General features: G+C 38.0%; 1 protein-coding gene across 4 annotated transcripts in view; it reads left to right on the top strand.

Moving 5' to 3' along the window:
• Nucleotides 1-3,620: 3,620 nt before the first annotated feature.
• Nucleotides 3,621-14,129, top strand: part of LOC101165925 (diacylglycerol kinase eta) — a 95,423-nt gene continuing 84,914 nt past the window's right edge. For 2 of the 4 annotated variants that reach the window (XM_023950501.1, XM_023950498.1), the window contains exons 1-2: nucleotides 3,621-3,878; nucleotides 4,786-4,944. In XM_023950501.1, the coding sequence (XP_023806269.1) occupies nucleotides 3,831-3,878; nucleotides 4,786-4,944 (207 nt within the window). In that variant the 5' untranslated portion in view covers nucleotides 3,621-3,830. The remainder of the gene's footprint in view (nucleotides 3,879-4,785; nucleotides 4,945-14,129) is intronic. The other 2 variants (XM_023950499.1, XM_004081627.4) reach the window with 1 other exon arrangement.

The raw sequence follows: 14,129 nt of genomic DNA, 5'->3' as shown, positions 1-14,129 counted from the left end.
TCTACATTCAAAGTTAGGTTTAAAGCATTCTTTTTTGGACAGGCTTATTGTCAGACTAGCTAGTATTCAGAGATTATTTAACTTAATGTTAATGTGTTTAAATTAAACTTAATAACAATTAAATACTTGTATAGTGCTTTTCTACCTACAAGGATAAAGTGCTTTTACAGTCACAGACCCATTCACACACTGGTGGCTGCTCTGCTGCCAAACACAGGTGCCTGCCTACCACCAAAGGCAAGGTGGGGGTCAGTGTCTTGCCCAAGGATGCTTTGACTCATGGGCGTGCAAGGTGGGAATTGAACCTGCAACCTTATGATCATGGGTCGACCGCCCTACCACTGCACCACGGCCGCCCCTAAATTGCTCCCTGATCATTATTCATTATTTAGTTCTCCATGCCACTGTTTGGTGCAGTGCCATTCATGTACTGTCCCTCTTTTCCTCTCCCCTCCTGGGGAGTGGGAGTGGGAGTGCTTCCAGATTCCAGTTGGCTCATCCGTGCTCCTGTACCTGACAGTGTACCTCGTCTCTAGCTCGCCTCTGCTCCTGCTCCTACACCTGGCTGTGGATCCTGTCTCCGGCTCGACTCGCGCCCCCGACTGTCTCCCCAACTCCACCTCGTCTGCTGGATTTTAAATATGTAGTTGTAGAGTAAGATAAGTTAATTTTTCTCAATGAGTTCTGATAAATCCCCTGTACATCCTGGGGGAGGATCCCTCCTTCATGTGGACACCAAAGAGGTTTCTTCATTTTTTCCAGAATCCGTTTTTTTAGGAGTTTTTCCTTACCGTGAAGGGGGGTCTAAGGGCGGGGATGTCCAGTTTAGTTTAGTCAGTTTGTTAGTTCAATTTAGTATTTTCCTATTGAATTCTATGTATTCATGATCTTTTTGATTTTATGTTTTACTTTTTTAATTACCCATACGAAGCCCATCAAGACAACTGTTGTTGTGAATTTGGGCTATGCAAATAAAACTGAATTGAATTAATTTTTGAAGTAAAAATAATGATAATGATTGTGTTTACATGAGGTTCAAAATGTCAGGATACTTTGGACAATTTCAACACAACAACTTGGGTTGAAATTAATAAATATAGGTACATCTAAAAAGTTTAAACATTGTAACAATGTGTGTTTAATAGGTCAGTCAAATCAAAAGGTTAAACTTGCATCTGGGATCATTACACATGTATTCAAATCTTTTAAGATTTTTAAGATCTTTTAAGTCTTTACTTCAAAAGTTCAGTGTTGAAAGTCAGAACATCAAAAGAAGAAAGGAAGATTTCAGAACAGATCTCAACTAGCAGAAAACAATTTATTTCAGTTCAAACACCCAATGTTGGGTTCAGTGTCTTTAAACTAAAGGGGAAAAAAAGTTGAACTTTTTGGTACTTTTTAAAAACCTACCTGTAAAGTGGCAAAAGGAGGGCAGGATTTTTTTTTGTTTTGACTAATTAAAACAGAAACAGGTCAAATTGCCAAATCTTAATGAGATAAATTATATAAGCCTGGATCGAAACCACTGGAGCAGTTTAGCCTTTGAAACAGCACTTTAATGAAAAGAGTGTCTTATGTCTTTTAATATATTTTTGTGGCTTTTTTCTGATGATGGATGTAGAAATAAAAATAATCTAAAATTGCATTTCTGAGTATTTCTTAATTCAAATTGTTGTGAATCAGAAGCAGACAAAAAATACAGTTTCTAAAAAGATTGTATTTCTTTCATAGAAGCTACAGTCAGCAGGCAACAAACTCCCTGCTTCACTTGAAGACAAATACATCCAGGTATGACTTAGCTTTCCTCATCTGAGCTGGTATCTGGATCAAAACTGTACGGCTGGATAGCTCCAAGATTGCTCACCATTTTTGTTACACAGTTAATGTTAGTTTTTGGTTGTGAGGGACTGTAAGGTAGCAGAAGAGCACGTAAACAGATGGATGACAGGAAGTGGGGGCGTGGTTGTGGAGGGACTGTTGGCACAGTACTGCCCACAACTCAGAGGAGAATTTCTAATTAGCTACAGCTGCTCTACAAAATCTGTGTGCTAGAAAACGAGATAGATTTTTTCTTTTTTTTAACCAAAAATGGCATATTCCTAATTAAAAGACCACTGGGAACACTTTGAAAATAGGTCAAAAGATGATCGGAGTGGGTTTTTAAAAGCGTGACCATGACAGCTTCACCCCTCTAAGCCCCCCAGTCACAAAAATGATTTGCATAGCAGATTTTTGCTAATTAGATGCAACTTATTAACTTAACAGGAAACTAAGCTAAATGTTAATTTAAACATAATTATTGGAGTTGCATCAATAAATTCACCTCCACCCCAAATGAGCAGGTGGCCATCAGCCTGGAGGAGAGGGGGTCGTATGATGATTACATGTAGTATTTAGAGGGCATCACTTTAAATGTTTTCTTTTAAATTGACTGGAATGGAATTAATAAATAGTTTATGTTTTGTCTGCGACAGACTGGCGACCTGTCCAGGATGTCTCCTGCCTTTGCCCCACAAGTGGCCGGGATAGGCTCCAGCAGCCCCGTGACCCAGAAAGGGAACAAATGGCTTAGAAGGTGAATGAATGAATTTTTTTGTTTCTATCAGTCAATTTTTAAACCTAATCTTTTTAGGGTCAGAGTGTTGCTGGAGCCTATCCCAGCCACTGAAGGTTGGGCTTACCCTAGATCACATGTGTCAAACTCAAGGCCCGCGGGCCAAATGTGGCCCTCCATGTCATTTCATGTGGCCCGCAAGAGCATAAAAGTGTTTTAATTTCTTAAAATAAAAAATAAAAATTGGTGTGTATTTATTCATATCTAGGGGGAATAGGACTTGAAATATCAGATTAACCTGAAAGAATCCAATTTAAAAGGATTTATGCTAGAGTAACAAGCAAACATATGTTTTCTATGCAACTGTGATTGTCACTCTAAAAAGTTATAATAAAAAAATAATGAGTGATTTAACATTAAGGCGTAGTTACGTTTATTTTTCATTACATTTAGATACATGTATAAGTTATAGCTGGCCCTTTAAGGACAGCCCGTATGCTGATGTGGCCCTCAGGTGAAAATGAGTTTGACACCCCTGCCCTAGATGGTTCCAGAGTCCATCACAGGGCATATTTATACTGAAGATGATTTCTTTTCAGATTTAGCGACGCCCTGCAGAATCCACATCAGCCTTAGAAATGGGTTTGATAAGCAGGCCCTTACACTGAAAGTGGGCCAGTTCAGCATTGTTTAAGTGCTCCCAAATCCTGGTCCCACCTAAACAAGGCCAATGATTACCCAACCAAACTCCACCCTAATCCATCCACACCTTCAGTGCCATAACCAGTAAAACAATTACCAGCCACAGGATGCAGTGATGTCCTTTTTGTGTCATTGTGTTGGACACTGATTGACGTCATTCCCATAAAGTAAACGTGGAAAAACAATACATAGAATTAAATAAAATAGAAAATCTTGCTGAATTTTAATAGTGTCCATTTATTTATAAGTCAGGTAGGTGTGAACGGTCACACTAGGTTGGATGGATTGGCTCATACCGCGCACAGCCGCGTGGGCATTAAAGCTGGTTTGACACTTATCACGTGGAGCTCCGATCAGAGGCTGTTGGAGGAAAGCGAGCCAGAGGAGAGAGGAAGGGGGTGGGAGAACATTTCCACCTCCGAGTCCGAGTTTCTGCGCGAGTTTGCACGGATTGCTCTCGAGTGGCGCAAAGCCAAGGCGGCGAGGCAGGTTCCGAATCCCTGCAGCTCCCCGCAAACCGCCGCTCGACTCCCCGGACGGAGGGACGGAGGGACAGACGAGCGCGCCTTGGACAATGGAGGATGTGTACAGTTACGGCCGCAGCCCAGCCTGGGAGGAACTGGTTAGTAAAAACTAAGCCCGGAGGATACTTTCAGGCCGCTTCTGCTTCTGTCACGATCTGGCTCTGCTTTTCCAGAGAAAACACAACCATCGCAACATTATGACGCGGAGGCAACTTTTGCAGCTGGAAGTTGGAGCACTTCTTTTGGAAATGGTTGCTCCAAGCGTTCGTGCGCAAAGCGGGGCTTCGTGTATTTTCGTGATTTGTTAACGGATCACATCAATCTGAAAATCTGTAGAGTTTAGGAAAGAAGTCCAGACAGGTGAAGTCAAAGATAAAAACCGCGCAAGAAAAGCGATCAAATGTCATAAAAACTCTCAAACAAGAAGACTTGTAGAAGTCTTGGACCCCCCCCCCCCCCCCCCACACACACACACACCTCCTTTCCTCCTTATGCCAGACTCAATCACTATTATCTGTGGAGACATGAATCCATTGTAAGATGCGTAAAAATTTACTTTTATATGTATATTATGAAAAGTAGATCTAGGTTTTAAACTAACACACTTAATTTCCTGTTAAGATTTTGATATACTCCAGTCCACAAAAAGAGAAAGCCGATATTTTTAAAAACTGTTATAAAAGAAGGAACTTTAATGCCTATTTATGCTGTTGTGTAAAATATGTGCATTTATAATAGTCTTCTATTTGGTAAAAATGTGTATCACGTAATAGTTACCAGAGGTACAATATAATAATGATATTAAATAACTTGAATTGGTTTAGTAAGCACCACAGCCTGGCGCACGGAACGGCTCGAGACCCAACCACACGCGCCTCCAGAAAACCTCTTTACTGTAGAGACGAGGAGAAGCGGCAGGGGATGCGGTGTCCGTGCGCCCAGGCAGAGGAAGGGCCACAGCTAACGCCGCTGCTGCTGCTGCTGCTTGGTTCCCCCCCTTGGCAGGAGCCGGAGAAGGGGCCCGCGGCGGAGATCCATACCCACGCGGTGGGAACAGTCACCGGCACCGGGGCTGTAGACGAGTCCTCCGACAGCGAGCCGGAGCAGGATGGCCCTCAAAAACTCATCCGGAAAGTGTCAACTTCAGGACAGATCAGGAGCAAGGTGAGACATGTTTGCTCCATAATAATTCATTGTTTTGTTTTTCAACCTAACCGCAGTTACTGCTGCTTCCTAACAATTGTTGCAACAGCTTTTTGCTGCAGTCGTGCTCAAAGTGTCAAAAAAACAAACTGGAGGCTTTGCTTTTGTGATTTGAGGGTTAGGTTTAGAGTTAGTTTAATATATTCTTGAGCGATTTTTCTCATGATGAACGGAGATGTAATGTATAAAGAAAAGAAAAATAAGATTGTATTTGTGAGTTGTTTTTTTTCTTCAAATCGTTGTAGATCAGAAGCAGACAAAAAGTACAGTTTGTAAAAGTTTTTAGTTGTTCCTTTTGTTTTTTGGTTTTGGAACAAAATACAATTATAAATATAATTATAATTATATTTGAAAGACCACTGGGAAGACTTTTTAAATAGATCAAAAGATGATCAAAGTGGGAGTTATGATACATACTGTATGATGAATGATGTTCTTCAGAGCTCTGTGAGTGATTGTGATCACAGGCAGGTATGTTTCAGTAAAGGACAGAAAATATGCAGCACAGGATTTCCAGAGGATCTGAACAGCCTCGTTTGCGATCATTTTCAGAATTTTTAAGTTAGATATCTGTTGCATGGCCTTCAAACCAGGATCTTCTCACTATGAAGCGAGGGGGACTAACCTCTACTCCACCGTGCAGCCCAGAACACCAAAATGTAATTTATTTTATCACACGCTTTAATGTACACCTTAAAATAACTACCACAACTCAAACCCAAACTAAACGTATTTGTTTACAGAAAGATTTTGGGATGTCTCAGTAAGCCTGTTGACACGCCCACAAAAATACTTAGGGAGTACAGGTAATCAGAGAAACAAACTGATTAAATGGCGTTTGGAAGTGTAACCATCATTAAACTTTCATCTACAAGATTTAGTCCATCGTCTTATTTATTTCATAACTCATTATTTCAACACATGTGTATAGTGATGTAACTTTAAAACTTCCTGTTAAATGTCAAAGTTTTGCAGGTCATGCTAGCTTTGAACAAAGCCAACACAAATATATCTACAAAATAGACAGTACATTTCTACAGCCCTTTGTTGCCTTAGATACCCAACAGCACCGTTCGTATCCTACGATTCATTTGCACATGTGCAGATGTAAAACAATTCATTGCCTACAAGTGGAAAACAGTTATATTGACTTTTTATGGATCAATCTACATTTGTTAATTACATATTTTACAATCTGGTAACATCGTGTTCCCATGGCCACCAGATAAATCTGATTACCAAAGAAATCAGAAAGTGATTTTGTGTGTTTATTTCAGTGACTTCTTGGTTGCAAGGTTCACGAAAACTTTTTTAGGTTTAAAAGAAGAAAAAAAAAGGAAATGGTTCTTAACTGAGCTGCAGCGATAGAGCAAAATGCAACCTCATGTTGTGAACTGGTAAAAGCAGTGTTGCAGGGATCACTGCATCTGAGCACGAAGACAGATAGAAAACACTCAGTTTTATGAAAACTTTGTGCAGAAGGTGTGTGATATTGAAACTGAATATCAATTTATTTAAAAAGAGTTGAAGTTCCAAACTAACGCAAGTGATTCACTTCTATTTCTAAAAGCCTCAACAATTATATTTGTTGTATTCACAAACTAAAACATTTATTTTCCTGTAAAGATTTTGATATACTCCTCAAAAAGAGAAACTGTTATAACAGAAGGAACTTTAATGCGTATTTACGCTGTTATGTATTCACATTGATCGTGAACTGGATGTTCCACACCATGTGGCAAAGGGACATCTTAGTGTCTCTTTTCTGAAGATGAAGGACTAAGTCTTAAATCTACCTTTATTAAGAGAGGTTTGATGACTGCAGACATTGAAGCCTTCAGTCTCAGAAATTGTTGTTTTTCGTCTCAAAGCAGGTAGAAGGTATCCATCTGTGTATTTCACCTGTTTTGTAAAAACTTTTGCAAATTCTTGCACACGCTAGATGCTCTGGGAAAAGTAAAGATTTACAGGATACTGCCAGATTGTCAAGATGAGAGTGGACTCTAGAGTCTAGACCAGGGGTTTCCCAAATTCAGGCCTCTCCAGAAAACCTCCTTTATCTGTTGTTGATTACCTGGATCAGGTGTGTTTAGCCAATAAGGAGCTTCAATGGTAAGATGGTTGGACAACATGTAGGACACCGGCCCTTGAGATCTAGATTTGGGCACACCTGGTCTAGACGCTAGAATGGCAAATGATTCCTACTGTATCTGGGTCCATCCAAAAAGTCAAATGCATAAAATGATTTTTTTGATTTGTTAAATACTTCAAACTGCCATAAGATTGTTTTAGCACATTTATTGTAATAGGGTCGTGATGGCTGACTGACATCACAATGGACAGACACCATCGTGATGCCACGCCCCCCGCCACGCTGCGAGTCGACACGATAAGCCGCGGTTACATGTGCAAAATATCTTGATCAGATCAATGGTCGGATTGGAATTCAACCGTGTACATGGGCCCAGAAAAACCTTTTCCGATTATAACAAACGTTCACATGGGGTCACACTTTCAGTTGGAATAAATCCTTCGCACATGTGCAGTAGTGTTTGAAATACCGGATGAGGAAATGAGTTCCGCTGAGAGGCATAGATATCTGGCAGCTCGGTAATATACGAGATGATCCTCTAAACGTGCTTTTATTAAAGTTACGGTTATAATGAAGCGCCTATTCGCTCATCATTTTCATTTTAAACCGTGTGGTCAGTGCTTTTTTTAGTGGAAGAACGGAGGCGGAAGAAGCCAGGGTTAGGAGAGGCTAACAACATTTAGCATTGATGAACATAAAATCCATGAGGGAAAGGCTGCAATCTGCAGCTTGGCTGCACATAAATATGTGGGAATAACATCAGCCTTTTTTTTGTCGGGACACGACTGGAAACACAAATCCATGTGATTGTTTGAACGATTTCTAAGGACTGAGTGACATTTCTGCTTTGAAAAGCTCACATGCCGCCCCAAAGCCGTTGTGTGAGCTGACGGTCCGAGCTCTGCCCGGACACACACTTTTACCGGAAGACCCGGTTCTCCTGAGTTTGGTAGCTCGTTCACGTAGAGCTGTGGAACGGACCGCAGTCCGAAGTATCATCGTCCATCCCGATGGTTTACTGCAAACATCGTCAACTGCCAATTTAATGGAAACCGCCCAAGCCTAAATTGTAACCATTTATTGCAATTCTTGCCATCTTTTGCGATGGGTATTGCACAGCTTGATGTCGCGATAACAATGAATCTGCAATATATTGTGATTTATCTTTTAAACTGGTTTGAAGTATTTGAGTGCTGATGGGTGAGAGGTTTCAGATACTGAGAGGACTTTAACAGAGGTGCTGGAAAGGTGCTACAGAATCACAAGTCCTTTAAAGACCCTCTCCAATGATAATCGTGTTTTTACCATGTCCTTGTGGCTTTTTTCTCATAATGGAGGACATATATAAAGAAAATAAGCTTAAAATTGCATTTCTGAGTATTTTATTATACAAATTGTTGTGAATCTGAAGCACACAAAAAAAATGCAGTTTGAAAATGCTTGTAGCAGTGACGTAGCTGCAATCGGCCTTGATACGTATTTGTTTGGCTCAAAATTGTACGGCTGGATAGCTCCAATATTGCTCACCATTTTTGTTGCACCGGTAATGTTAGGTCTGGAGTAAGAGGCTGTAAGTTTACGGAAGAGAGTAAAAACAGATGGATGATAGGAAGTAGGGGCAGGCTCCCACAACTCAGAGGTGAATATCTAATGAATTCCTACCACTCTGAAGTAACTATGTCTTAGAAAATGACATAGTTTTTTTTATTTTATTTTGACTAAAAACGGCATGATCATAATTAAAATACCACTTTGAAAATAGATCAAAAGATAATTGCAGTTTCTCTTTTTTCATTCTGCACCCAAAGAAACTTAATTGGAGTGGGACTTTAAGTTTCTTTTGGTGCAGAATGAAGCAGTGAAGATGTGACAGGTGAGCATGTTTGAGGTTTTTGAAGCTGGTCACTCAGGAGAACAATCAGCTTAGTTAATTGAGATACATGTTCAGTTCAGTGGCACTCAGGCTTTTAGCACACAAGTCATCTTCTTTTCCTCATAGTGCTTTTGGGTTATGCAATGCTGTGCTCAGGTTACAGTTTCATTTTCTGACTTTTCTCTGGTCACGGTTAACCAGTTGTTCCTGGTTCCGTCATATGGTCCTCCTCATTCTAGTTCTAAGTTTTTTGTTGGTTATTGTTAAATCTATGATTGTCTGCGGGGTTGTGGCACATTTTGTTTCAAGTATTTGGTTTTTCATGTTGTTGTTTCATGTTTTAAGTTTGTTAACTGAAATAAATTTTAGCCCAAGTCATGTATGTGTCACTGTTTCTTGAAGTTCTTCTAGATTTACATGTCAGCTATCACTTTCTTCAGTGCTCTACACCAGTGTTTTTCAACCAGTGTGCTGCGGCACACTGGTTGATAAATTGAAAATTGAAAAAAGTGAATTACCCATTCACTGATCTAAATACATTTACCATCTCCAGGATATCAGCTCTGTGTTCATCCAAACAGGCCACGATAAAACACTAAGTAGTTAGAAATATGAAAGATCATAAAATACTTTTTCTTTGTGTTTATTTGTTTCTGTTAAAAACACTTTGATATGAATGACAGTACCACGATTTAGCTGTAGCTTCAGCTCTGTTTTCGGAAAAGTCCCACCCCTTTAACTGTCTCCACCAATCATTCTTGGAGGCTTAATCATACGTCATCAGTCTGACCAATCAGAAGGGGTTAAAATCTTCACTTCCTTGTTCCGAGTTAGCTCGTAAAGTCTCTCAGTTCCAACAAAACAATGAAGCTCATAGAAGTGAGTCTGTCTGCCTTCTGCGGCAGTTTTTAGCACTACATCTCCCATGATGCATTGGGCTAAAGTGACAGTGTCTCAGCGTAAAATTAGTCTTCCCTGTTAAACGTCTTGAAACCACAACGAACACACCAAAATCAGAGGTCAACAGTTTAGTTCTCCTTCAAGGTTTGAGTTTATTAACAGCCAAACATCCCAGAGTTTGGTCCAAGTCATCTTTCTAACTGAAACACTTTTCTGATAATGTCTGGATTATTTTATTTGTTAAACTTAAGAAGAAGTAATAATAACATTTAAGAAACAGGATTAAGGTGTTTTCAAAGACTTCAGCTTTGATTAAGACGAGAGAAAAACTAATAAAACTTCAACATGTTTACTTTTTGTGTAGCTACAGAATACATAAATATAATGTTATTCCTTTTATCAAACATATTGTGATCATACAATTGTTCAAAAATTGCACTTGCCTTTGCACTAACATTGAAATAATTGTAAAAAAATAAATAAAGCACTTTTTAGAAATAATATATGTGTTTTTTTGTGATGTTACATAAAATTGCATGTTAATAAACTGAAGGGAAAAACAACTACCAGGGTAAAATTTCAAATAATTTAGATGAAAACTATTATGGAAAACTAATTTAACTTTTATTACATGTTTTAGAAAAAACAGCAGCAAATTCCAGCCTTTTCTGCCACAATTGTCACAAAAATGCATGTGAGATTGTGGGGGGACTGTACACCAATACAGACTATAGAGTTTCTCCTTTTTCCAATTTTTGAATGCTGGTGTGCCGTGGGATTTTTGTCAAGGATAAAGTGTGCCTTGGCTCAAAAAAGGTTGAAAAACACTGTTTTAGACAGGGATAAAAATTAAACAAATTTAAATTAAACAAATCTTATTAATAAACTGTATTTTTGTTTGTAAATTACATCCTAATGAATCAAAGCTGATGATGCATCTAAAAAAAGACTCCATAGTTTTTCTGTTCATCTGTGATGAGTCTGCTTAATGTTTGTAGCATATATGTAGTTTACAAAAATGCTGCTTTGAACGCAGCATCAGGTTACATTTCTGGCTGCAGTGACACACTGTGTCAAGTGGCAGTAGTGTTTCCATGGTAATCCCCAGCCCTTATGGCTGTACGTATCCAGGCAGTTTTCCATGCAGAGTTGTCTGTGGGCTCAAAGGTCAAACATTTTCACAAATGCCTTTTCTTTTATTGGTTAGTTAAGATTTACAAGGACTCGGAATCTTTGACTGTTATCACACATAACAAATTACCAAAGGTAACGGTGCTTGTCATTTCTACACAAAGGTATTTAACTGCCAAAGTGAAACGAATTAGTAAATTTATAGCAGATTATTGCATATAAATTCAAAGAAATCTGTATATTTCAGTAAAAATGTCAGCATTTATTTATTAAAATAGGTATTTCTTGTTCGAAAAGACATGCGTGTGTGATGAAAGGCCAGAAAGAATGTAAATTGTACCAACCATTGTTTTGAACAAATCTGTGTTTCTGTTTCTTCAACTATGATCCTTTTTGAGAGATTTTTATTAGTTTTTTTTTAGATGTCAGAGACACATTCTAATACATTGAAAAAGTCTTCACTGGAATTTCCTACACTGCAAAACAGAATCTTAAGAAAGTAAAAATACCTTTGTTTTAAGGGCAATTGTCTTATTTTCTGTCTTGCAATAAATATATATTTTTATCAAGAAACTTTTTCAAAAGCAAAATAAATTTTCTCTGAGAAACCACTAGATTTCTTGGTAAGACAATTTTTCTTACCCTATTTGCTAATATATTATTTTTGGTAGTTTAAGGAAAAAATGTCAAGAGTTTTTGACCTATTTCTAAGAGGCGTGTTTTTGCAGTGGATTCCAAACATAAATATTTCACAACATTGAAATGTGATGACCTTTTTGCAAAGTTTGTAATAAACTAGGTGAAAACATTCATGCAAATTCCTTCCAGCTAAAACAGAAAGAAATGTTACTTTTTGACTTTCAGTTTATTATCAAAAATTATTTGGCAAATTTATTTAACCACCAATTACTGAAGCATTGACAATAAACATTGACAAACTGAACATTATAGCAATAATCAATAGTGACTGAATCAATTTTTGGCATAATTTCTAGTTGCATTAGTTTATATCAAATTTGCCTGTAAACCTGCTGCAAATAAATGACTAAAAAAATTTCTGATGACAAATATATATATATATATATGAAAAATTAACATTTTTTGTGTTTACTTTTTCTAAATAATTTTCAAACGATTGAGGCTTCTTTAATATCTTCCTCTGAAGTGGTTTTAGCCATTGTCATATTTAGGACTTTGAATTTTGCTTGAAGGTTATTCCAGGATGCAGCTCCTGCTGCTGCTGAAATTTTAAAGGTTGTTTTGTCTCATGTAGCTCTCATTCTTGGAACTTGGATCTGAAGCTGATTTTGTACAAATCTTTCCAATATTTTCAGTAGAATATAGTTTTCAGATAGATATACAACCATTGCCTTGAAATACATTACCCCCTTTTCAACCCAAAGGAGAGATTAACAGCCCTTATTTAAAGGTTCAAGACAAAACCAAAAATCAGGGCTTCAGCTATAAAATAAACAGAATTTTTGTGTCCTTCTCAAACTTGCTACTCTTTTAAATATCAGAGCAATTGTATTCCTCTCTTGGTGTAAACTTTCCTTTTTTTATTATTTACAGTTGATATTTTAAATATGATAAGCTAGAAAATGTGATCGAAGGGCAATGTGACAGTATTTACAGAGGTTAACAATAGTTTCACAAAGGAATTTTGCCAATCACAATTAAGAAATTGTATACACAGTTTTTAGAAAGTGCTGGGGCCCACACATTATTGAATTTATGACGGGAGCCTGCAAGCTGGTGGAAATTAAAATGCTGGCTGCAATTAGCCCACTGACCTAACTTTGGACTTTGGGATTAATATAAATTCTATTCTATTCTATTCTATTCTATTCTATTCTATTCTATTCTATTCTATTCTATTCTATTCTATTCTATTCTATTCTAATAGAAATGGACTGAGTGACCCCTCCCCCTTCACACTTTAAACAGGAAGTACCAGGTTGTTCCAATACGCTAAAATCCCATAGACTTCTATAGAGAAATAAACAGCTGTTATTCAATCATAATATTCGTCATAATCCCCATTCTAGCTCTACCACCTATTTTAACAGGTTCTTGATAATCCTATTTTTTTCTTCACAATATTTTCTTCTGCAAGTTATTCAAGTTATAAACTGACCTCTCAGATGCCTCAATAAAAAAAGAATGTGGTCTTATGTCAAGCGTTTGAAATGTTTGATTGACAGATTTTGTGTAACCCGATTTCAAGCGGTAGGGATATGGATCTCCAACAAGCTCTTTCCTGATTGGTGAGATTGGTTGCAATAGAAACATTGACTCAGACCAACTCGGACCAGTCACTGTTTACTGACGAGTGGTTCCAACATGGTGGTGTCTGTATGGTTGAAATATGGCAACTTTATTGACTTCACTTGGTGGGAGCCAGAAGTAAACCAATTTCTATGGTGATGTCACACTCAGTCCAGTTCTCACATATAGTCAATGATCTTGACAGGCTTCAAGAGTCAGTCGCAGACAGAAATGACAGAAAAAATATAGTAATTTAAAAAAACTTCCTTCAAAAGCAAATAATAAATAAAATAGCAATAATGTAAGTAGTATTAAGTATTTTCTCTGTACAGCCCAGTATTCTCTGACCCATTTACCGGTTACGGTTCGAGTCCTGGGGTTGGGGACCTTTGGTTACACATCAGTGGTTTTCATGTTTGCATTTTATTGTTCCAAATTCTCTATAAAACACCATCCTTATATGGTGATGCAGAATACAATCTTTTGTTTGTTCTGCCAATAGTAAAAAGGCAAACAGAACTGGTATTTACAATGCTATAGCTGACATCAGTGATTGTAGTTTGATTCCCTCTTGACCTGGCATGGTGGTGACTTCCGTGTTTGTTCCATTATAACACAACCAAGAAATAAATAGGTTAGAAAGTCACACTTTTTAAATCAGATTAAGCAAAACTACTGGCTTCAAGATGAAATGCTTTGGGATGTTGAGGTACGACATTTGGGCTGGCCCGTTTAGATTTTTAGTTTAGGTTTATACATGATTTCCTCTCCTATGAACTGGCTCACAGTTTTATTGTTTTTTTCTGACTGTTATGAAAGACAGGATGAGGGTCTGTCCTGGTCTCCGTAAAGGGAACTTCTGCTCTGCTTTGATGCAGCAAC

The sequence above is a fragment of the Oryzias latipes genome, chromosome 21 (genome assembly GCF_002234675.1).
Source record: "Oryzias latipes chromosome 21, ASM223467v1".
NCBI classification, from domain to species: Eukaryota; Metazoa; Chordata; class Actinopteri; order Beloniformes; family Adrianichthyidae; genus Oryzias; species Oryzias latipes.
Note: the sequence above shows the minus strand (reverse complement) of the source record. Positions and strands in the feature narration are given on the sequence as shown.